Source organism: Prionailurus bengalensis, chromosome D4 (assembly GCF_016509475.1).
Source record: "Prionailurus bengalensis isolate Pbe53 chromosome D4, Fcat_Pben_1.1_paternal_pri, whole genome shotgun sequence".
Lineage (NCBI taxonomy): Eukaryota > Metazoa > Chordata > Mammalia > Carnivora > Felidae > Prionailurus > Prionailurus bengalensis.
In genome coordinates this window covers 42,982,058-43,006,543 of record NC_057359.1, presented here as the reverse complement: position 1 = coordinate 43,006,543, position 24,486 = coordinate 42,982,058, and the positions used below count along the sequence as shown (strand labels likewise).

The 24,486-nt window shown below is 37.9% G+C and overlaps 1 protein-coding gene across 3 annotated transcripts in view; it reads right to left on the bottom strand.

The window, feature by feature from the left end:
• The window catches only part of ADAMTSL1 (ADAMTS like 1), an 890,060-nt gene that overhangs the window by 624,065 nt on the left and 241,509 nt on the right, over positions 1–24,486 (bottom strand). For all 3 annotated transcript variants that reach the window (XM_043567319.1, XM_043567318.1, XM_043567320.1), the window contains exon 2: positions 18,694–18,813. In XM_043567319.1, coding sequence (XP_043423254.1) covers positions 18,694–18,813 — 120 coding nt within the window. The remainder of the gene's footprint in view (positions 1–18,693; positions 18,814–24,486) is intronic.

Below are 24,486 nucleotides of genomic sequence, written 5' to 3'. Positions count from 1 at the left end.
AGCTTGGAAACAGAGGCCATGCTCTCCACAGGCTATGTGGAAGTAAGTGATCCTTGACTTTTAAGCTCAAGTATTTATTTATAACTTAAAATTCTCATTTCATGTTCTATAAGCATTCTGACGTATCACATTGTGAGAAAGGCATTTATAAGTTCTTGATTTTGAGTATTTTGTTACTTTGATAACTTAGAATGCTAGGATAAATATCAAATTATCAAATAATTCCAAGATCCATGGTCAAACACATTCAATGCTATGTCAATGATTATGATTTTTTTTTTTTTGGTATTCGGATTTTTGTATTACACAGATCACTACCTTCTTGAATAGAATGTGTCTTACATGATATATTGCTGTTTTTGGACTCATTCGTAACTATGAATGTCATTTCTTGTTCAATTAAGCTTTCAGAGATTATATTAGTGTATAAGACTCCTAGTTTCTATGCTGTATTGGTTCAGGCAGCAATGTGATTTTTTTTGAGATTATATCTTTTGTTCTTATATTGTGTATGATTTATGTTCTCATATATTTTGTCTCATTACTTGTCAGTTGTCTCTTTTCTTGTAGCTATCAGTACCTGATTCAAGTATCGATACCTCTCTTTTATAGTTTAAGAAAGCAGTTGTGTTAGTTTGCTATAGTGCATAGCAAACCACCACAAACTTAAAGCCTAAACACAACACATATTTATTATCTCATAGTTTCTAGGGGTCAGCAGGTCTGAGCATGGCTTAGCTGGGTCCTCTGTAAGGCTACAAAGTGCTAGCCAGGGCTGGGTTCTCATCTGGTGGCTCACTTGGGCAAGGGTTCACTTCCGAGCTTTTTTTGAGAGAGAATGTGCACAAGCAGAGGAAGGGCAGAGAGAGAATCCCAAGCAGGCTCTGCAATGTCAGTGCAGAGCCCAATGTGGGGTTCGATCCCACAGACCATGAAATCATGACCTGAGCCCAAGTCAAGAGTCAGACATTTAATCAACTGAGCCACCCAGGTGCCTCAACTTCAGAGCTTTTCAAGTTGTTAGAAGAATTCACTTCCTGTATCTGTAGGACTCACAGTAGCTTGTCTCTTCAAAGCTAGCAGGAAGGAGAGCAAGCCTCTTAAGTAAGTCTTCTAGCAAGATAGAGTCCTGTGTAACATAATCACAGGAATGACATCCTATCACCTTTGCCATATTGTGTTGGTAAGAAGCAACTCATTGGCTTTGCCCAGACTTAAGGGGAAGGAATTATATGAGACCATAAACACCCAGGAGGTGGGAACGGGGCTACCTTACAATCTGTTAGCCATAGCTATGCCAATTAATCCACTTGGAATCAAATGCAAAGTTAGAGTAACACAGCCATAAAGACCAAAGGGCCTTTGTAAGTAATTACTACTTTTATGGTTCCCATTTTAATTACTTTCTGAATCTTGACCATGTTCTGGATCTCCTGGCTAGTCAGTATGTGATTTTTAGATAAATGAATGAGTTCTCAAGCCAGAAATCATGACTTTCAAGGAATAACATTGCTACTTCCTATTTTTTTTCTTCTCCACACAGGTTGTGAAAATGCTGGTCAACTGACTGCCACTCCTACATGAAAATAGTTTGTTACTAAATAGGCCGAGTCTGTTTCTGTCTGACTACTCCTCAGTTACTAAAAACTGCCTAACCTCTATAGTAGGTCAGGGCTAGGTATTTGCTATGATGAAAGCCCCTAACAGTAGGTAAAATGCAAATGGATGTCCTTCTTCTCTGACTCCTGGAAAATAGGAAACTTATATTTTGATATTGGTAATTAAAAAAAAATCCAAGCAAAGGTTCTCTGTAGGAAATACTTGAACAACCCTAGATAAACTTGATGAAAATTTCTACCTCTTTCACTATACCCAACCAGTCTGAAACTTGTTTAAATTAATTTCTTCTTCCAGGCGTTTAAAGGTCAGATCTCTATGCCTTCTTTGGTATCATGAGGTAGAGGTCATATGCATCATTTTTAGTGTGCATAACTATTTTAGGCCAAAGTTGTTATCAGACTTTAAACCCCTTTTGAACACTTATTCAGAGAACAAGAAATGTATGCAAGGGAAATGACCTTTAGAATTTATTCAAAGAAAATCAAATGCCCATCATTTCTGCCAGCATTCATTCCACTGAGGAATTATTCTTGGATGATGAATAATCTCACCCTCTTGTAGACAGTACTGGGAAAACAAGGCAGCAAGGAGAGTTTATAACTAAATCCTATCTGAGAAAAAGTACCTCTTATTTTAAATCATAATTAAAATGTTTTTCCCCTAGTCAAAGTATTTAACTGGCTTGTTCTTGATACAACTATGTAAAATTTATTTCCATAGTGCAAATTCAAATAATGGAAATTTTCACAGTACAGGAATCTTTAAAACTGCAACCGAAGCAATGAAAGTATGCACAAACTCGACCAACCTGTAAATTAGTCAGACTTGTTCAGTTTTGTTTAGTTTACAGAGTGTTACACATAAGTTAGAGGGGTAGAATAACTCTTTGAAGTATTCATTGATTTTTCTCCATTTGCTTCACAAAACATGGAGTCACCATTAATCTCAGGTGAGAGATTATCAGACCAGGCCAGAGAGCGAAGGTGTTGAATTACTGAATTCTAAATTCAAATGCTGAATCTCCTGTTAAATATCTACATTTGATAATAGATATAATCTAGCTTATTATTTTTTCCCCATGCTCCTTTCCTCCAACTAACTCTATATGATGAGAACTTTCTATAGAGGCTGAGAAGGTTGAGTATGGAGAGAATTCAAGAGAGTTAGATGTCTCTGGAAGCTGTATGCCCTTCTTGCTCCCCAGAAAGTCTTGCTTGGAAAAAAGGGCAGTGTGTACCCTTACTTTAATTTTTAAGTTTGGGGATCTTAGAGACAAAAAGGCATTGCCCACTTTGTCTCAGTGGAAAGAGATATTAGACTTCAGACAAAAGTCCTCATGCCGTTTTGGTGACCAGAGGAGAAATGGTAACATGATATATGGATGTAGGAATGAAAGAGACTCCAAACTCTTATGTCCACACCCTCAACTCTGATCTCCATTGGATCTAGAGTAGCATCTAAAATACCCTTTAGATTCCAGAAGGACTCGGGGATTTTCAGAGAAAGAGAACGTGGTGGTCCGTCTGTCAAAATGTTCATCACTGATAATGATTGATAACATTGACGAGGCTGGACGGTTCTCACTAGAAATCTGATGGATGAGTTTACACCTTGGCAGGTATTAGTAGCAAGGATCCAGAGCTTGATCACCACTGGTAGGAGGTCCAAGCTGCCTTTCCCTTTACCCCAAGTCTCCTGTTGAGTGACCATAGACTTGATCTATACCAAGAACCAGTGGGATTAAGAAGACCCTGAAGGAAATTGAAGAAGATATAAAGAAATGGAAAAACATTCCGTGCTCATGGATTGGAAGAATAAATATTGTCAAAATGTCAATACTACCCAAAGCTATCTACACATTCAATGCAATCCCAATCAAAATTGCACCAGCACTCTTCTCAAACTAGAACAAGTAATCCTAAAATTCATATGGAACCACAAAAGGCCCCGAATAGTCAAAGTAATTTTGAAGAAGAAGACCAAAGCAGGAGGCATCACAATCCCAGACTTTAGCCTCTACTACGAAACTGTAATCATCAAGACAGCATGGTATTGGCACAAAAACAGACACATAGACCAATGGAATAGAATAGAAACCCCAGAACTAGACCCACAAACGTATGGCCAACTCATCTTTGACAAAGCAGGAAAGAACATCCAATGGAAAAAAGACAGTCTCTTTAACAAATGGTGCTGGGAGAACTGGACAGCCACATGCAGAAGGTTGAAACTAGACCACTTTCTCACACCATTCACAAAAATAAACTCAAAATGGATAAAGGATCTGAATGTGAGACAGGAAACCATCAAAACCCTAGAGGAGAAAGCAGGAAAAGGCCTCTCTGACCTCAGCCGTAGCAATTTCTTACTTGACACATCCCCAAAGGCAAGGGAATTAAAAGCAAAAATGAACTACTGGGATCTTATAAAGATAAAAAGCTTCTGCACAGCAAAGGAAACAACCAACAAAACTAAAAGGCAACCAACGGAATGGGAAAAGATATTTGCAAATGACATATCGGACAAAGGGCTAGTATACAAAATCTATAAAGAGCTCACCAAACTCTACACCCAAAAAACAAATAACCCAGTGAAGAAATGGGCAGAGAATATGAATAGACACTTCTCTAAAGAAGACATCCGGATGGCCAAAAGGCACATGAAAAGATGCTCAACATCGCTCCTCATCAGGGAAATACAAATCAAAACCACACTCAGATACCACCTCACGCCAGTCAGAGTGGCCAAAATGAACAAACCAGGAGACTACAGATGCTGGAGAGGATGTGGAGAAACGGGAACCCTCTTGCACTGTTGGTGGGAATGCAAACTGGTGCAGCCACTCTGGAAAACAGTGTGGAGGTTCCTCAAAAAATTAAAAATAGACCTACCCTATGACCCAGCAGTAGCACTGCTAGGAATTTATCCAAGGGATACAGGAGTACTGATGCATAGGGCCACTTGTACCCCAATGTTCATAGCAGCACTCTCAACAATAGCCAAATTATGGAAAGAGCCTAAATGTCCATCAACTGATGAATGGATAAAGAAATTGTGGTTTATATACACAATGGAGTACTACGTGGCAATGAGAAAGAATGAAATATGGCCCTTTGTAGCAACGTGGATGGAACTGGAGAGTGTGATGCTAAGTGAAATAAGCCATACAGAGAAAGACAGATACCATATGGTTTCACTCTTATGTGGATCCTGAGAAACTTAAGAGAAACCCATGGGGGAGGGGAAGGGAAAAAAAAAAGAGGTTAGAGTGGAAGAGAGCCAAAGCATAAGAACCTCTTAAAAACTGAAAACAGGGGCGCCTGGGTGGCGCAGTTGGTTAAGCGTCCGACTTCAGCCAGGTCACGATCTCGTGGTCCGTGAGTTCAAGCCCCGCGTCAGGCTCTGGGCTGATGGCTCAGAGCCTGGAGCCTGTTTCCGATTCTGTGTCTCCCTCTCTCTCTGCCCCTCCCCCGTTCATGCTCTGTCTCTCTCTGTCCCAAAAATAAATAAACGTTGAAAAAAAAAAGATTAAAAAAAAACCTGAAAACAAACTGAGGGTTGATGGGGGATGGGAGGGAGGGGAGGGTGGGTGATGGGTATTGAGGAGGGCACCTTTTGGGATGAGCACTGGGTGTTGTATGGAAACCAATTTGACAATAAACTTCATATATTGAAAAAAAAAAAGAAGAAGAAGACCCTGAGTGAAGGGCCAGATTAGAATCATACACCTCTCCCCTCTTCTCTGTAGTGGCATTTATGTATGCTTCCCAGGGAATGGGGGCAAGGCGATGGGCACATACAACAGAAACAATCCTGGACCCAAATCACTAACTTGTACTAAATTCACCCAGAAGGGACTAAATTAACTTCTACATCAGGATAAATGGGACAGGGGTGGTATAAAACACAAAATAAAAAGGAAATTTGATTACAAAAGGCAACCAAAGTCACTCTTTTGCACACCTGAGTGTGTGACTGCCCCACTTATACCCACCACATCTGTATTTGAGTAGGAAAAATTATAAATTCTGAAATACACATGTTCAAACATAGTTTTATAAGTTTATAATAGTCGTTCTCTTTCTTTGGAGAGAGTGGATATTCACTAAGCTTTAAAAAACCAGGTAAGATTCTTACTGTCTTCCCATTAAAACTATACCTTTACTATATTTCTATTGAGATTGCATATACATATGTGTGATTTTTGGTTTTGCAATTATGAAATTTGGACTATTTTTGTCCTAATGTTTGCCCTAACATAGTCATAGAGTAAGTAAAATGGTGTAGAATCAGATAAGCAATAAGTACACAAAAATATCCTACTTCATAAGTATAAGGCAGCACCCTCGTAAAGGGGAAACCCAGTCAAATTTACGCTTTTGTAAATGTGTTTCTCCAGATTTTAGTTCGTGTTGCACATATCATGTGTACTGATTACACACAGAAGAATTCCATGTACATACATTTTGAAAGTGTATTTCTACTCCAAGGTAGAACTGCCCAAGCTTTGAACTGCCTCAAAAATAAACTTTTTCAATTTGCATGCATTGTTTAATTACAGAAATAAGAGTACAATAAACATCCATACCCTAAATGGTCAGAAAACTACAAACAACTTCTATGTTTTTTCAAAAAAAAAAAAAAGATGCTTTGCCTTTCAAAAGCAAACCATACATTTACAAGGACCATATGGGATCATCTGGAAGAAAAGAAAAATTAAATAAATTTGTCTTATTGCATCACATCAGGTTAGACAAAGGAAATATGTGCTTTACATATCTAATTAAAAACAAGCCTGGTAGAGTAGGTCACCTTCTTCAACTGTGTGTGTGTGTGTGTGTGTGTGTGTGTGTGTGTGTGTGTGTCTTGATAATTGACCTCATGCTCCTAGTTAGTTCAGGACAGCATTGAGTATGAAAATCAATGAGGCAATCTTGAGACAGAAGATATCCAGTGCTAATAAAATAACTTGAATAACTATAATCTAATCTAATTTTAAATATATATTATAAAAATCACAAAACCCATAAAAGAAGGGGACTTCTCCCTTAAAATGGGAGAGATGACTTTAGATAGCAGGAGAAAGCCTGTAAGTGTAGTATAGCAGTTAGGAGCATAGATCACGAAGCCGGACTATTGGATTTGAAACCAGGTTCTACTGTATACGAAGTGTGACCTTGAAAAGTTAGTTAACCAATATGTGCCTCAGTTTCCTCATAAGGATTATCCTGATATTAACTTAAGAGTTTGCCATTATGATGATCATATATGTAACAAATTTAGCCAATGTCTGATGGAAAAGTGTTTGCTATTGCCATACTTGTCACTCTCATAATCACAACTAGCTGCTCCAAAGCTCAACCCATTCTCCTGCATGTCCCTTGCACTCAGCACCAGGCAGGGAGTATGGCATGGGGGCAGTTCCCCATCTATCAAAGAGAACCACTGAGCCATGTTGTCATAGCCTTTGATCTCTCTTTTGAGCTCCCCTCCTTATGTTCTGGGAAATAAAGATTTGTGCCTCTGTGTCATTGGTCTTAGATTGAAAAATTTCACAGACCCCAGAGTTTTGTTTGTTTGTTTTTTTAATGGAGATATGATTCATATACCATGATATCCACCCTTTTAAAGTATAGACTTCAGGGGGTGCCTGGGCAGTCGGTTAAACATCCAACTTTGGCTCAGGTCATGATCTCACGGTTCGTGGGTTTGAGCTCTGTGCTGGGCTCTGTGCTGACAGCTCAGAGCCTGGAGCCTGCTTTGGACTCGTGTCTCCCCCTCTCTCTCTTTGCCCCTCTTCCATTCACACTCTGTTTCAGTCTCTCAATAATAAACGAACGTTTAAAAAATTTAATAAAAAAATTGGGGCGCCTGGGTGGTGCAGTCGGTAAAGCGTCCGACTTCAGCCAGGTCACGATCTCGCAGTCCATGAGTTCGAGCCCCGCGTCAGGCTCTGGGCTGATGGCTCGGAGCCTGGAGCCTGTTTCCGATTCTGTGTCTCCCTCTCTCTCTGCCCCTCCCCCGTTCATGCTCTGTCTCTCTCTGTCCCAAAAATAAAATTAAAAAAAAAAACGTTGAAAAAAAAATTTAATAAAAAAATAAAGTAGAGATGTCAGTCGTTTTCAGCATATCGTGCAACCATCACTACTATCTGATTCGAAAACAATTTTATTACTCCAAAAAATCTTGAAGCCACTGCAGAGTGAATTTGTATTCAGTATATAAACTAAGGATTTAGTTCAATTATCATCCCACTTAGTGTATCATTATGGGAAAGGCCACTGGCTCCTCACTCCAAAATTCTTTCTCTCTTCATCCTTAAACTAAGTATATAGCTGCCCAGGACAAAGATTGTGTGACCCTGGTTCCCCTGCATCCTCTACATGGCTATGTAGCTAAGTTCATGCCAGTGAGCTATTTGGAGGAGATGCTAAGTGGCAGCTTCTGGCTTAGGAGCTAGCTGGTATATACCTTTTTATGCATTAGCACCTTATTTTTTGTCCCTTCCTCTATCTCATTGCCTAGAATAGGAATGGCTGGAGCTCTGGTAGCCATTTTGGAACACAAGGGAGTCCTTGGGAAAGGGAGGCAGAGGCTAAGATGATTTAGGAGAAAAATGGCATGAGTCTGGGTCCCTAGCACCTTTGTTCACACTGGTCCTGAAATTTCTATCCCTGGAAAATTTCTTTTACATAGAAGAGAAACAAATGTATACACTTATACTACTATTTGGGGATGTTCCAGTCACATGCAGTGGACTGAATACTAAATGGCACAGTCTTGTAGCCAAATTCCCATGAGTGGCATAAATTGTGAGTTGCCAAGGAGGTAGGGCACTTGAAAAGCTAAGGACCTTTCTTTCTGCCCTTCCTAAGAATTATACCATATTGGAGTTCAGCACAGGACACCATAGTTTTTAGCAACTTATTTAACATACCTTCTTATGTATATTCTCCACACACACACTCATTCATACTTTGGGGCCAATATGTAACACACGAAGATCAGTTGTCTCCATAGAAACTTGGAACACTCACCAGCAATGGTAACTGGTCATACTTCCAAACCAATCCACTTAAATTGCACTTTCAAACTGGAGGCAAGCAGCCATCTGAACATACATCCACTCACATCCATTAAAGGGCAATGGAGTGTGCGAAGCAATAACTCTGCAAGGGAATCTAATTCAAACTCAAATAAAGTCCACCTGAAATGTAGTGTGTTCAGCAGCTCCTTTGAACCTGCTTCATACATAATCAAGTCCAACCCTTTAAAAAAAACAAAATAAATCAAGTGCTATTTCTGAAGCCTTTCCTGTTAAAAGGATGAGGTATTCTAAAGTGATACTCATAATCTAAGTGCTCTGCCATTACCCTGGTGACCTTATCCAAAAACAAAAACATTTCCACAGTTAGAATTAAAGTGTTGATGGTTTACATTCCTAGAAAGCAAGCGCTGCTTAATTCAGCTCTTTATACCCTGGTAGCACCTAGACTAGTATGACTAGGTGCTCAGTAAATGGTTGCTGAGATCAATCCCTACTCTTTACACGTACAGTATTTTAATCATTTATGTAACAATTAAGTTTTGTGACCCTGCGAAAGTTTCTTTCCTTCTTCATTTCTTCACCTGTTAGGAGGGGATAGCACCCTCTTCTTAGGATTAATGAAATATGAATGCAAAGTGCTTTAGGAAACACCTGGTACAGAAAGTATGGACAATAAATGACAGTTCATATTCTCATTGCTGTTATTTTCATTGTTGTGTTATTATTATTATTCTTCACGCACTCTTCTGTGTGCTGGGCAAACCAAGTATTGTAAAACATAGTCCTTGTTTAAAAGATATCTAGGGAAGATGGTCTATATATATGAAAACATAAATAGAGACACAAAGTAGGAGGGATGCTACAACCAATGGGCAATATTCTTGGAACGGGACCCCAGAATTAACTCCTAGTCTGAATTTTCTGACTGCCTTGTGCCCCAGTGCACCTCTAGTCAAACCCTCACTTGCCCTTCCCCTCTCCTCCATCCCTCCACCATATTCGACCCTCTGAGATTTCACAATTTCCTGTTTCTTTTCCCAGACTTGCACTAATATTCTCCCTTGGGCAGATCATCCCTGTAGATTGTGGACTGACAGTGGACTGTCCTGAGCCTGAGTCATGAACTCTTCACATTTGCATAGGGTTCTCTGGGCAGCCTGAGAAGGCAGAGCCCTGGCTGGCTCCATAAGCAAAGATGGTGAATGCTGTAGGAATTTGGAGAGACAAGCCCATCCTGTGAGCCAGTTTCCTGGAGCAAGGGAAATTTGAGCTGGGTCAATAAAGACAAGTCTAGAGAAGAGGGAAGAAGGACATACCAGGAACAGGCCCTATGAGCAAAGCCCTGAGCTGATAATTGCATATGGGAACAAAGCGTGGTCTCAGCGAGCTGGAGTGAAGAAGGTCTAAATGGATGTTGTCAGAAATAAGGTTAAAGTTAAGGAGGGACCACACTAAGGGGTTTTGACATTAAACTGTGTTTGAGGAACTCAGCTTTCCTGAAACATATAATTGGCTTTGACATACAAGTACTCATTATGTGAAGGGCAACGTGGAGCTTTCAATGATATTATGTTGGTAAAGGTACATGTAGATTGTGTAGGCAGACAGTGGGTATTTGTAGAGAACTGGGAAGGAAGGTGAATCTATCACAGGTGTAGGAAGATCTGAATCTAGAAACACATAACCGGTTCTGACATAAAAGATAACTTGAGTGGTAATCAAAAAATATAATGAGGTGCCTGGGTGGCTCAATCAGTTAAACATTCAACTCTTGGTTTCAAGCTCAGCTCACGATCTCACGGTTTGTGGGTTTGAGCCCCGCATTAGGCTCTGTGCTGACAGTGAGGAGCCTGCTTGGGATTCCCATTCTCTCTCTCTCTCTCTCTCTTTTTCTCAAAAATAAATAAACATTTTTTTAATTCTGTAAAAATACATCATCAAATAACAATGTTAAGGAATCTGAAGTTTCCATTAATTATCTACTTTGAGATGCAGTATTCTAGAGGTGCAAAGCCATCCAGAGTGTATTTATTTTAAAAGTCAGGAAAATGAGGTTCAGGAAGAAACATGACTTGCCTAAAGTCTCACAGCCAGTTCGAAATAAAGCCTCTCATCCCAACAACACAACCTCTCCTCGGGTCTTAGGCTCCATAAATGACACTTTTACATCAAATCTCACATTATTAGTTTTGGTAAAACGATTTAATTGTAGATAAAGATATCTTCGCTTAGCAGAAGTTACATATGTATATTTAAGTGATGTAAGTAAAAGATCTTTTTTTTTTTTGAGAGTATTTGTTTTGTCCTTTGTCAATATCAAGTTGAAATCAAACTTAATAAGATAACAAAAAGAAAAACTGAAATGTACTCCTTTCAAAACTTTTCATTGAGTAATATTGCTATTATTTTCTAAACCGAACAAAAACATGACCTTCTTACTTAAAAGTTAGTTAAAAAAAAAAGTTACTATTAATGAAGGTAGAATGGCATACAGAATTTTAAAACCAACATTTGGAGATTACATTTATGCAATAATATCATGCTAGTAAATAATGTCCTTTTAATTTTTGCTTCAATTGGTCAACCCAATTACAATCTCAGTTTAAAGGCCTACATTTCTACCTACTCTGAAATAGCACCTACTTAAAAAAATCATGTCTATCCAATTAGAAGATTATATAAACTTTAAAAGGATGTGCTGCATCAAAAGGTCATTTTGTCCTTGCCCACAACCCACAGTATTCTTTCATACTTTCTTAAATTCAAGTGACAGAATGTGGACTCTCAGTTACAAGATTCCATTAGGCTGTCCTCTGACCTCTCCGATTCTACTCAGGGTCTCCTTATACAGATGCCTGGTGTCAAATGACCTTGTCCAGCTGTTGGAGGAGTCAGCAACTGCCCCCCCCCCACCCCCGCCCCAGCTACTTGCAGCTACTGATGGACAGCACCTCCATACACAACTACGTCATCAAAATGGTCTGTTACAGATAGGCATTGAAAGTCATCACACGGGCTGATAGTTTCAGTACCACCTTAGAACAGCTGAGGAACTCCTTTGAAAGTTATTGGTCTTTTCACGAGATGAATTAGCTCTTTATATTAAGGAAGCAATAAATTATTCTTTGGTGCCCCAAGTGATTTTCTGAGGAGCAATTTAAATCTGAGGAGTTTATGCTTATTAGCCAAGTTCCAGAGAAAAGCAGCAAAGAGTCAGCTCCTCACATTTATAACTTTTACTGAAGATATCCGATATTCATTTCGAAGTATTCTCTCTTACTTTAGGATAACTGTCAGTGGAGACTATCTCAGGAATTTGAATACTAGTTTAAAGGAACAAAGTTGGAGTGAACTAGGAAGAATTTATTTAATACTGAAATTTCATCAGTGCTGACAAAGTTTCTTTGGGGAGGATCTCAGAGTGTGAAACCTGAAAATGCACTCTAACAGAGTCCTAAAATTCACACCTGTTATTTATATATTTCTAACTGATGTTAATTTTTTAAAAGAAGTACATTTTTTTATTTGAGAGGTTGATTGCTCTTAAAAATCTGCTTGCATGAGAGTTGAGGTTTTTTTAATATTTATTTATTTATTTATTTTGAGACATAGAGAGCAAGTGGGGGAGGGCAGAGAGAGAGAAAGGGAGACAGAGAATCCCAAGCAGCCTCCCCACTGTCAGCGCAGAGCCCTATGTGGGGCTTGAACTCACAAACTGCGAGATCATGGCCTGAGCTGAAATCAAGAGTTGGGAACTTAACCAACTGAGCAACCCAGACACCCCGAGAGTTGAAATTTTTAATGCTTCACATTATATTACCTCCAGTGCCCTTTAGATAATTAATCTTGATATCTATTTGTGTTTGCAGTAAATGACAGAATCCTAGCAAATGATGGACATCGCATAAACAAAAGATAGGAACTGTATAAGTTGCAAAGAAATTAGAAATTGAAAAAGAAAAAAAAAATTTTCCCCCTGAGGATAATGGGTTTTTTTTTTCCAGTTAATTACAAAGGTCAAGGGTAAAGAAGTAGTCCTTCTCCTTAAATACTGAGATTCATCATCCTGACATTATTTACTGGAGCTGCAGTTCATGAACTGATAGGAGGCCCCATGATCTTGTATTCTGTTGTCATACATTTGACTACTCCTTAATTATATTCTGAAGCAAAAATGGGAATAGTGTATATATTAAATCTTGGGCACTGAGTTTTGTCTCTTTGTTTCAATGATTTGCCAGTTCAACCACTGCTAATAAAAACAGCATTCATTTGGTGCTGATTTTTGCCAGACATTACCCTGAAGGTTTTATTATACATGTATTTAAAAATATTCCAAACATAAAAAGTGCAAGGAATAATAAACTTTCTTTGTGACCATTCTCAATGTAAACATATAGTAACATCTTATCATATTCTTCTTTGAAAAATAAAATATGGATATGATTAAAGTGTACCATGCACATGGCCCCAACCTGATGCCTTCTTTTCTTCCTATGCAGAGTCACCAACGTGACGTTGTTGGAGCAAATTTTTCGCACCCTTGTTTTTCTACATAATCATTTCTTCTGAACATCTAATAAATATTTATGTGATACTCAAATTGATACAAATTATATATTATGAAGTGGTACCATTTCCCCTCAACACTATATTTTTGAGATTGATCCAATGTATACAGATCCAGTCATTTATTTTAACTGCGCCTACAGTATTTTCTTTTTTAAATAAACCACTAGTAGTTCATCTATTTACCTTCTAATGAATATTTAAGGTTTTCTTTCAATTTTAGGCCATAACATTTAACACTTTGTTGATATCTGTGTAAGTGTTTCTCTAGGGTACATTCCTAAAGAGAAATTGGTGGGATTTAGGACACGCATATACTCCACTTTACAGATACTAGAAAGTTGCTCTTTAAACTGGCTATTCCGATTTATACCCCAACAGCAATATAGGACTGTGTCTTACTATCTTTCTTGCTCACTGATAATGCCTTTGTCAACTCTTAATTTTTTGCCAATCTGATGGGCATCAATGCTGTATCCTTGTTGTTTTAATTTGTACATCCCTGATGACTAGTAATATTGAACATATATCTTCAATGAGTATTAGCATGCTATTAATAAAATCCATGTTTGAGTTATTCATTGACATTCCATTCAGGTTTAATATCTTTTTCAGACCTACATTCTTATAGTTTTGTTGCAATTATGAGTGGTATCTTTCAAAAATTACATTCCCAATTGGTCATCACAACTGAAAATGGAGCTACTATTGCCTATCTCAGGTTGTTCTGAGAAATTTGTATAAACTCCTTAGGAAAGTGCTTGGTGCATATTTGGCCTTCTCCAAGCTTCCTCTGTCCTGACAGAAATGTAGAAATGATGTGGAGTACTGGTTTCAAATATCAAAAAATAATCAGAAAATGTGAAGTTATATAAAATATTCATATACTGAACTTAAAGTAATTTTTTTCAACAGTTCATGACTGGTAGAGTCAGAATGCATTAGATAAGTCTTGCAAACACAGGCAAGTAAAATATTTAAAACCCTCAAAGGGCGACATATATATAATTTGTAGGGTGTTCTGATTTTTTCTTGGTGACATCATATTATATAACATGAACTAGCAAATGTACTAGAAACCAAATCTACTCTTTCTGTCTCAGTATATTTTCCCAAGGGATCGCCAATTCAAGTTATACCTATAAGTGTGCCATAAAAATTACACATTGAATTGAAATGGACTTCCATTATTTACTTATTTATTTAAAATTTTTTTAAGTTTATTTATTTTGAGAAACAGAGAGAGTGGAAGAGAGGCAGAGAGAAAGGGAGAGAGAAAATCCCAGGCAGGCTCTGTGCTGTCAGCACAGAACCCAATGCAGGGCTCGAATGCACAAACCGTGAGATCATGACCTGAGCTGAAACCAAGAGTCGGACGATTAACCGACCGAGCCACCCAGGCGCCCTGGACTTCTACTTTTTAAACACCTGGCTCCTTCAATATGACTGCACATTTCTTCTTTATATAAAATCAGTTAAGAAAAAAATACGTTGGTCCCTCATCAATAAGGCTTTGGGAAGTCGCATGACACTTTGAGCGTGTACATTTGCCATTAAATGTTAAATTCCTTCTACTCTTTATTCCACAAACACTTAGGGGGAACAAACAGATCCAACTATTTGTTCTGGGAAAAGGCAATTCTGTCCAGGGCGTGCGGAATAGGTTCAGGTGGGAAGATGCTAGTGAGAGGTCAACAAAGGGGGTCATTGCTCACGTTCAGTAACTTAAATGCTTTTGACACATGGCTACCTCCTTGTGCTTAGGTCCACTAAATACTCTAAAATAGTAGCCAGTTGAGAAGTACAATTAAGCAAATTAAGTTATTATCTTCAGACGTTAGCAGTTAAATTCCAGTGTTTCCTTTCCCTTGGCAGGTTGGGGAGGAGGGTGGTGAACACCTTGAGAACATATGGAAACAGTTATATTCCATTTTACGTAAGTGTTTATGTGTTGGTTGAACTCATTTTTCAGTTCATAGAAATAATACTTGTCCCTACCAGCTCCCCTGCCTAAACTGAGTAAGAAAAAATAATTTACTCTAAAGCAGAACCGTTTTTAATCAACTGCATTTTTTGTTTCAGTTAAGTTTTGGAGAATTACCGACTTGACCTTAAAAACAAACTCCCTTTTCACACACAATTATTAAAAATAGGCCTTTTTGAGCATCCCTTCCTGAAAGCTCACCTCTATTTCACCAGTCATTAAAGGAACATTCTACCCTCAATTTAAATAACATAATAAATTATTATTAAATAAGAAATTATTCAAATTACTTTCATTTAGGTACAAGATGGCTTAAATAACTGCTTTGTGAACCACAAAGCTGCAGGCAAATGAGGTTTGCCCTAAATTACATACTGAAGAAAATCCCATTTTGTAGTGAATTTCATGTTGTTATCCGAATTTTGTATCCAGCTCACAATCAAAGACAACATGATCTATCCCTCCACTCTTCCAATAATGAATAACAGCCTTTGACAAACATCCTATTTCTGCAAACAATGCAAATCACATACATGCAGAGTTTCAGACAATGATTAGAAGTTTAGTCGCCTGCTGTGGATTCTAGACAAATGGCTCCCTTAGACTGCTTTTCAAAATGTGGAGAGTGGAATTAGCCCTTGGAGAGAAAGTTAACTAGAAAGTTTTTCTAATTCAATGTAAAAGTCAATCTGTGCCAAGAGACCCTAGTTGAGGAAGTGTCACTTTAAGGTCAAAAATGACCAAAATAAGCTTTTGAGTGAAAGAGATCCACAAATAAGTCAAGTCAGGCTGCTCTGGTTTTCAAAAATTATTTGAAAGGATAAAGAAAGGTCATGAGAGAAGAAAAATGAAAGACCTAAAATGAGGATAGCAATTATTTTAAACAAAAGTGTGACAGGGTGTTTCCTACACTGAACGCCACTTCTGTCCAAGATGTTATGCATATTAGGGATAAATTTGTTACTTCCACAACTATAAATTTCCAGTAGGCAAACCCCATATTCACATTCTTTGTTACAAACATATACACTGACTTGAAAGGACATCATGAAGATAATCCCAAATGTTCTTTCATCACCTCATTAAAAACTGAAGTTATTCATACTATTTTAACAAGAACACTTTGCATTTAGAAGGATTTTCACATATATAAGGCCCTTTTCAGGAGTAGCCTGCGATGGAATTCTCACCATGTTTTCAATTAAAAAAAAAAAGCTAAGAATAGTCATGGTGGGTTTTTTCCATCAACACTTGCCACAACTGAGCACTTATCATATGCAAGTGCAGGGGTGGGTGCTAAGGAGGTGAGAGTCAACATGGACCCCCATCTCAAGGAGTAGAGCTGCTAATCCGGTAGGGGCAGTGAAATATGATCATGGATGTCCCTGGGCTATTAAGGAGAATTTACTTGTAAGCAGACTGTAAGCAGATAGAATTGGACAAATAGATTATGACTCAACCATTTTTCCTCTTACCCGTTTGCCTTTGTGAAGTGGTTTTGCAAGCTATACCAGGAAGTTTTCTCCTTGATGATTCCCCCATCCTGTTGCAGAGTTTCCCCGCGATGTAGCAGAAACTCATATATACCTGGCCACAAAGGGAATTTCACTGTTCTGGCTATTGATACAAGTAACTACTCCTGTTTGAACTCTTCCCCTTAGACAAACACTGAGACTGTGGTGATTGATCTTTCAATGCCTATCTAGAAAATAAAGTTATACTTGCAAAGTTTTATATCCTATGGGCCAAGCAAAGTTCTCAGATAGAGAGACATACCTTCCAAAGAAATTGTTAGAATTACATAAATTTATTAGGAGACTGGATTAGCTTCTGGTATTCAGGAAGCTTTGATCTTTTCTCTTCCCTGCCATTTTCTTATACAACCCCAGTTCTGACTATTTGTGCTGGTAGGTAATTCCTCTTTCAGGTTAAATGCTACCGCCCACTCAATTACTTATGACCTCAGTGAGTTTGAGAAAATTCTGCAGCATGAACAGTTTTCATTATGATGTAAATCAATGTAATCCTATGTAATAATAATGTTCATGACACCCTTCAATGCTTGCCAAGTGACCAAAATTGTTTTTAGTGGCACCGCTATGACAATTCCATTATGTTCGTAACTAGTTCATATTATTCAATTTCCTTTACGGTATAAATTACGTAATAATTAGACTTGCTTATGAGGTTTGCATATGGTATCCACGGAGCAGTACTTAACAGGACTTTTCATAAACCAAATCTGAAGTGAGCTAACATAGTTCAGATTTTGCATAACACCAAATGGGGCAAAGTTAAAATATAATGACAAGATAATGTTCTCAGAAAGAAGTAATAAAACTTAGGTGGCAATGTGTGTGTACCATAGTAGATAACACACAAAAAAAGCCTTGAGCAAACAATAAAAGTTTAATAGGCAGGCTCTGCATTTTCTGAGTTTACTGAGAAATACATATATATATGAACCACATGAAAATTATAGTTCTTTTGGGAAGCTTTCCCACTGTTCTTGTCCATGTTGGGGCACAAGCTTTGAAAAGAATATAAATGTCTGTCACAGAGAAGATGGAAATGACAGAAACAGTAAGAGCTGACCATGAGTGGCTACTGAGAGAGCAGATTTACTCAGTATCTAGAAGTTTGTGAGATTAATGTGCCCAAAACACCCTCCGGAGAGAGGCTATAAGGGGGCAGGACACAAGAGGTAGAAATAAAGCCACTTGTGTGTTTGCTTTGGACATGACCTAAGTCATTATTTTCTGAGTGGAGAAGAAATCTCTAATTCCAGTGTGGTCCCTTTCGAGCACAAGGTCATCACAATGAAGAGCCACATTTGAAACTTTCCGAAGTTATCCATCCAATTCTCACAACAAAGCACAGAATACAAATTATGACTTGATTTGCAAGTAGAGTGGACCCTGAATCTTGACATCAACAGTCAACTATACTACTTGTTTTCATCTCAGAGTTCACTTTGGAGACTTTCATTTTTTTTTTTTTTTCCAAAACCACCACCAGAGAAACAAACTTTCATAAAATAAATATGACTAACACTTTGAAGTAAAAATATCCACAAAGAAACCAGTATGGGAAGATGGTGGAATTTCCACTGACTCATAAAACAATTTACGTATAAATCTCCTTTTTTTTCTTCACTCATTTAAATGATTATCATTTCATATTCAGACTCGCTGGCAAAACATCAGTCATTTTAATGTGAATCCTCCACACGTTGCCCCAAACAAACTTTAATGCTCAAGTAAAATGTTTGAGGCTTGCCAGACCCAGGAGAGGGTAGAATGTTGCCCCATACAGTCTGTCCACTGAGGTATTGCTTTGCTTCCCTCTGGTCACGGATATGAGAAAATACCATCCAGACCTCTTTGGATTTGCTAAAACCAACCACCACCACAAGTCAAAATTAGCGACAGAACTATAGTGTTTCTAAGAATAAATAAAAGAGACACTATACCGGGTCTTCAGTTTTGTGACTATTCAAGAGGTCAGACAGGAAATCTTCATGAAGGCTCTCTCTTCGAATTAGCGTAAATTCCCTCAGGAAAACAGCTCCTTGGCTTTGGTCTCCGCATACCTAGGGAGATAAGATAGCAAATTCAGCCTTCAGACAAAGCCTGGAGGGAGGGGAACATTGAAGAATTAATGTCTCTGAGTTGAGGAAACTTCTTGGATTCGTTTCAAGTCTGATTAGAGCAATCAAAAACAATGCACGCAAATACATATTAATGTGAGAGCCGCTAGAATATTCTGGCATGTGACTCCTTGGATGGATGCCAGGAAAGTCCACTGCTAAGTTGGCACCTCTTAATTGACTGGTGTGCGATGTCAAAATTCAGTGATTGTAAGTTATCTTTCAGGCCAGATCAAGTGTGGTCAGGTGCCTAGATGTATTCTATTGGGCTATCCATATTTATGTGCTGTACAGGTATCTTGGACCCACAGGGATCTATCCCATGGATCTGAGCATCTAGGTGAATCTTGATAACCTGTTACATATCTACCAGATAAGGAGAAGCTGGCCTGGGCACATAACTGACTTTCCAAGTTATTCAAATGATTTAGAAACAGATGCTCTTCAGCTACTCTGGAGGGAAGTATTGGAGAGCTTTTATCTAGAGCTTATCACATACCAGGTTCTTTACACATGTTATCTTGCACCAGCCCCAGGAGGTGACTGTTATTAGCCACACTTTACAAATTAGGAACTGGAGGCAAAAGGGTTTCAGGAATTTGTCAAGTGTAAGTGTTGAAATGAGGACTCAAATACAGGTCTGACTCTAAAACCCCTTTCTTATCATTATCACATTGTGCTACTGAGCTACTCAAACCTCCTTTGGTGAAGGACAAATAGTTGAGTAACTCCTATAAATCCCAGGAACAACTAATTCACCCAGGCTTCCCACTACCTCTCTGAACCTCAGTTTACTCAATGTAAAATAAGAATGATATCAGCATTTTTGAATTGCTGAGAAGACAGGAAAGAATACATGTAGTATACTTAGTACAGTGATTTACATATAGTAATCATTCAACATTATTATTATCAAAAGCACATTCTGCTCAAGGAACAATTAAAATGCAAGCTTTTAACTTACATGAATTTCTTTGATGATATTTATAATATCTGTAATGGATATTATAAATGGGTATGGTATTATCTTCATATTATCTTCATATTAGTTTAACTTTTATATCTGTAATGAATATTATAAATAGGTACTATATTATATTCATATTAGTTTAACTTTTCAATTTTTATATCTTTTAAATTTTATACCTTTTTATGGTATTGGTAACATCATTAAGAATATGAGGCTGTTCCTCACTTTTTGCAGATGACATGATATTATACATGGAAAATCCGATAGACTCCACCAAAAGTCTGCTAGAACTGATACATGAATTCAGCAAAGTTGCAGGATACAAAATCAATGTACAGAAATCAGTTGCATTCTTATACACTAATAATGAAGCAACAGAAAGACAAATAAAGAAACTGATCCCATTCACAATTGCACCAAGAAGCATAAAATACCTAGGGATAAATCTAACCAAAGATGCAAAAGATCTGTATGCTGAAAACTAGAGAAAGCTTATGAAGGAAATTGAAGAAGATATAAAGAAATAGAAAAATATTCTGTGCTCATGGATTGGACGAATAAATATTGTCAAAATGTCAATACTACCCAAAGCTATCTACACATTCAATGCAATCCCAATCAAAATTGCACCAGCATTCTTCTCGAAACTAGGACAAGTAATCCTAAAATTCATATGGAACCACAAAAGGCCCCGAATAGCCAAAGGAATTTTGAAGAAGAAGACCAAAGCAGGAGGCATCACAATCCCAGATTTTAGCCTCTACTACGAAACTGTAATCATCAAGACAGCATGGTATTGGCACAAAAACAGACACATAGACCAATGGAATAGAATAGAAACCCCAGAACTAGACCTACAAACGTATGGCCAACTCATCTTTGACAAAGCAGGAAAGAACATCCAATGGAAAAAAGACAGCCTCTTTAACAAATGGTGCTGGGAGAACTGGACAGCAACATGCAGAAGGTTGAAACTAGACCACTTTCTCACACCATTCACAAAAATAAACTCAAAATGGATAAAGGACCTAAATGTGAGACAGGAAACCATCAAAACCTTAGAGGAGAAAGCAGGAAAAGACCTCTCTGACCTCAGCCATAGCAATTTCTTACTTGACACATCCCCAAAGGCAAGGGAATTAAAAGCAAAAATGAACTACTGGGATCTTATGAAGATAAAAGCCTTCTGCACAGCAAAGGAAACAACCAACAAAACTAAAAGGCAACCAACGGAATGGGAAAAGATATTCGCAAATGACATATCGGACAAAGGGCTAGTATACAAAACCTATAAAGAGCTCACCAAACTCTACACCCAAAAAACAAATAACCCAGTGAAGAAATGGGCAGAAGACATGAATAGACACTTCTCTAAAGAAGACATCCGGATGGCCAAGAGGCACATGAAAAGATGCTCAACATCGCTCCTCATCAGGGAAATACAAATCAAAACCACACTCAGATACCACCTCACGCCAGTCAGAGTGGCCAAAATGAACAAATCAGGAGACTATAGATGCTGGCGAGGATGTAGAGAAACGGGAACCCTCTTGCACTGTTGGTGGGAATGCAAATTGGTGCAGCCACTCTGGAAAACAGTGTGGAGGTTCCTCAAAAAATTAAAAATAGACCTACCCTATGAGCCAGCAATAGCACTGCTAGGAATTTACCCAAGGGATACAGGAGTACTGATGCATAGGGGCACTTGTACCCCAATGTTTATAGCAGCACTCTCAACAATAGCCAAATTATGGAAAGAGCCTAAATGTCCATCAACTGATGAATGGATAAAGAACTTGCGGTTTATATACACAATGGAGTACTGCATGGCAATGAGAAAGAATGAAATATGGCCCTTTGTAGCAATGTGGATGGAACTGAAGAGTGTGATGCTAAGTGAAATAAGCCATACAGAGAAACACCGATACCATATGGTTTCACTCTTATGTGGATCCTGAGAAACTTAACAGAACCCCATGGGGGAGGGGAAGGAAAAAAAAAAACAAAAGCAGAGGTTAGAGTGGGAGAGAGCCAAAGCATAAGAGACTCTTAAAAACTGAAAACAAACTGAGGGTTGGTGGGGGGTGGGGGAGGAGGGTGGGTAATGTGTATTGAGGAGGGCACCTTTTGGGATGAGCACTGGGTGTTGTATGGAAACCAATTTGACAAATTTCATATATTGAAAAAAAAATAAAAAAATAAAAATAAAATATGAACACCCAAAAAAAACCACCCCAGAATATGAGGCTGTTCATCATGTTAATTTATGCCTTCTTGAAATGTCTGTAGTAATTCATAATAAATTAAAATATTTTTAATCCTTAAGCCCTTTGGAAAGGAATATAACTTTCTATAATTTTTTTTTAATTTTTTTTAACGTTTATTTATTTTTGAGACAGAGAGAGACAGAGCATGAACAGGGGAGGGTCAGAGAGAGGGAGACACAGAATCTGAAACAGGCGCCAGGCTCTGAGCTGTCAGCACAGAGCCCGACGCGGGGCTCCCACTCACGGACTGCGAGATCATGACCTGAGCTGAAGTCAGCTGCTTAACCGACTGAGCCACCCAGGCACCTCATCTATAATTTATATTTAAATGACCTCTGTTACACAGCATAGTTGGTATCATTGGGGTAGACAGAATCTTGGGCCCCTTGACACCCTAGTATCATATCTGAGAATACATTGCTTAACATGGCAAAAGAGCTTTGCAGCTGTAATTAAGTTTACTTACTAGTTGACTTCAAAATAGGGTTAGTAGTCTGGATTAACCAAGTGGACCCTATATAATCACAGAATGCCTTAAAAACAGAACTTTGTCTGGGCTGAGGGCAGGAGAGAAAGTCAAAAAAAATTCAAAGCGTGACAAGGACCTAACCTGTCATTTTGGCTTGAAGATCAACGGGGCACATGGGAAGCATGAGAAGAAAATATGTTCTGCCAACAATGGAGAGCTTGGAAAAGGCCCTTTGCCCTAAAGAAGAGCTACATCTTTGGCCAATACTTTGATTTTAGCCCAGTGAGACTCTGAATGGAGAATCCAGCCATGCCTTGCCAAACTTCTGACCTACAGAAATCATGAGATAGTACTTATGTATGGTTTTCAGCCATTAAATCTGTGGTAATTTGTTATGGCAGCAACAGAAAATTGATATAATCATCAAGAGGCAGGGCCAGTGAGGGGTTATCTTGTTTCATTGTTTTACTAGTGTTTCCTACACTATTTCATAAGAATCAACCAGTACTAATGAAGCAGAGCTAGAATTGCAGACTAATTCTTGGAAACATTTCCTTCTGGTTAACCCAACTTATTCCTGTTACATTTAAAATTAAATTTCTCATTTATTTTCTCATCAGGGGCAATCATTCCTTGAGTCTTTAGTTACATATACTTCAAAACCTGTCTTGACCCTGTAACTTCCCTGATCAGAAGCTTTCAGGGATTCTCTACTTCCTGTTGGGTGCATTGCAAATTCATGGGCTCAGTGCTCAGGGCCACTCACAGTTGTTTAAGTTCTAGATAAAGAAAAGTCTCATTTGTGCAAACTTTTCTCAAAAAGGTCAGAATGAAAATTATTTTATTTTATTTTACTTTATTTTCTTTTTTTCTTTTTTCTTAAGTAGGCGTATATGCCAGACACACAGGCCAATGTGGGGCTTGAACTCATGACCCTGAGATCAAGACCTGAGCTGAAAACCAGAGTCAGGTGCTTGACCACCTGTGCCACTCAGGCACCCCTAAAACCTGAATTTAAAGTAACCTAGAATTGATGTGTTTTAATGTTACTGTTTGCAAGAGGACTAATGTATGTTGATCATTACTAAAGTTAACATTTCATTAATCATTTCTCCAACAATCCGAGGCCATTTTGAATTCTAACTCCATGATTCAAAATGGTGGCCATCTTAAGTCATGTAATGCTATAGTTTTTAAAAGCTAAAATCTGAAGAGACTAATAAACTTATGGGCATTTGCTTTGGGAGAACTCTTGTGCCTGTAAAAACAAAACAAAATAAACAAAACAAACAAACAAAAAACCAGGTTTCTTTTGTTACACTGATTAAAGAAATAGACAAAATGACTCAAATGTCTGCCAAAAGAGAAAGTGAGGTGTCACATAGAAATACTGAATACTCAATGCCACAAAAAGGAAGGATAATCAGCAAATACTTTGTCCATTTGATTTATACTTTAACTTTCAGTCATAGCTGTGTATTTGTTTTAGAAAGCATTCTGCTTGTTCGTATTTCCTAAGAACATTGACATTTTATAAGACTCACAATTCTTACCAAAATGTTCAACTTCCCAAATACTTTTATGTGATAACAAGGCAGCAGGTCTTAATTAAACTAAAATTCAATTTAATATTGAGAATAGATAAAAACATACAAGTTTGATGGATTAAACACAGTTTTGAATATCTGTATCTATCAACCATAGATAGTAATTATTATATTCTATATGTTTTAGAAATACTATTTTAATGGAGGAGATACATAAATAAAGATACATAAATATGTAAATCTTATACCTCTATTTCAATCTGATTTTTTAAATTATTCTTTAAATCCAAAGTAGTATTTTACCCATTTGTTTTGTCATATGTACACATAGGTACACACATTTATGTGTGTCATATGTACACA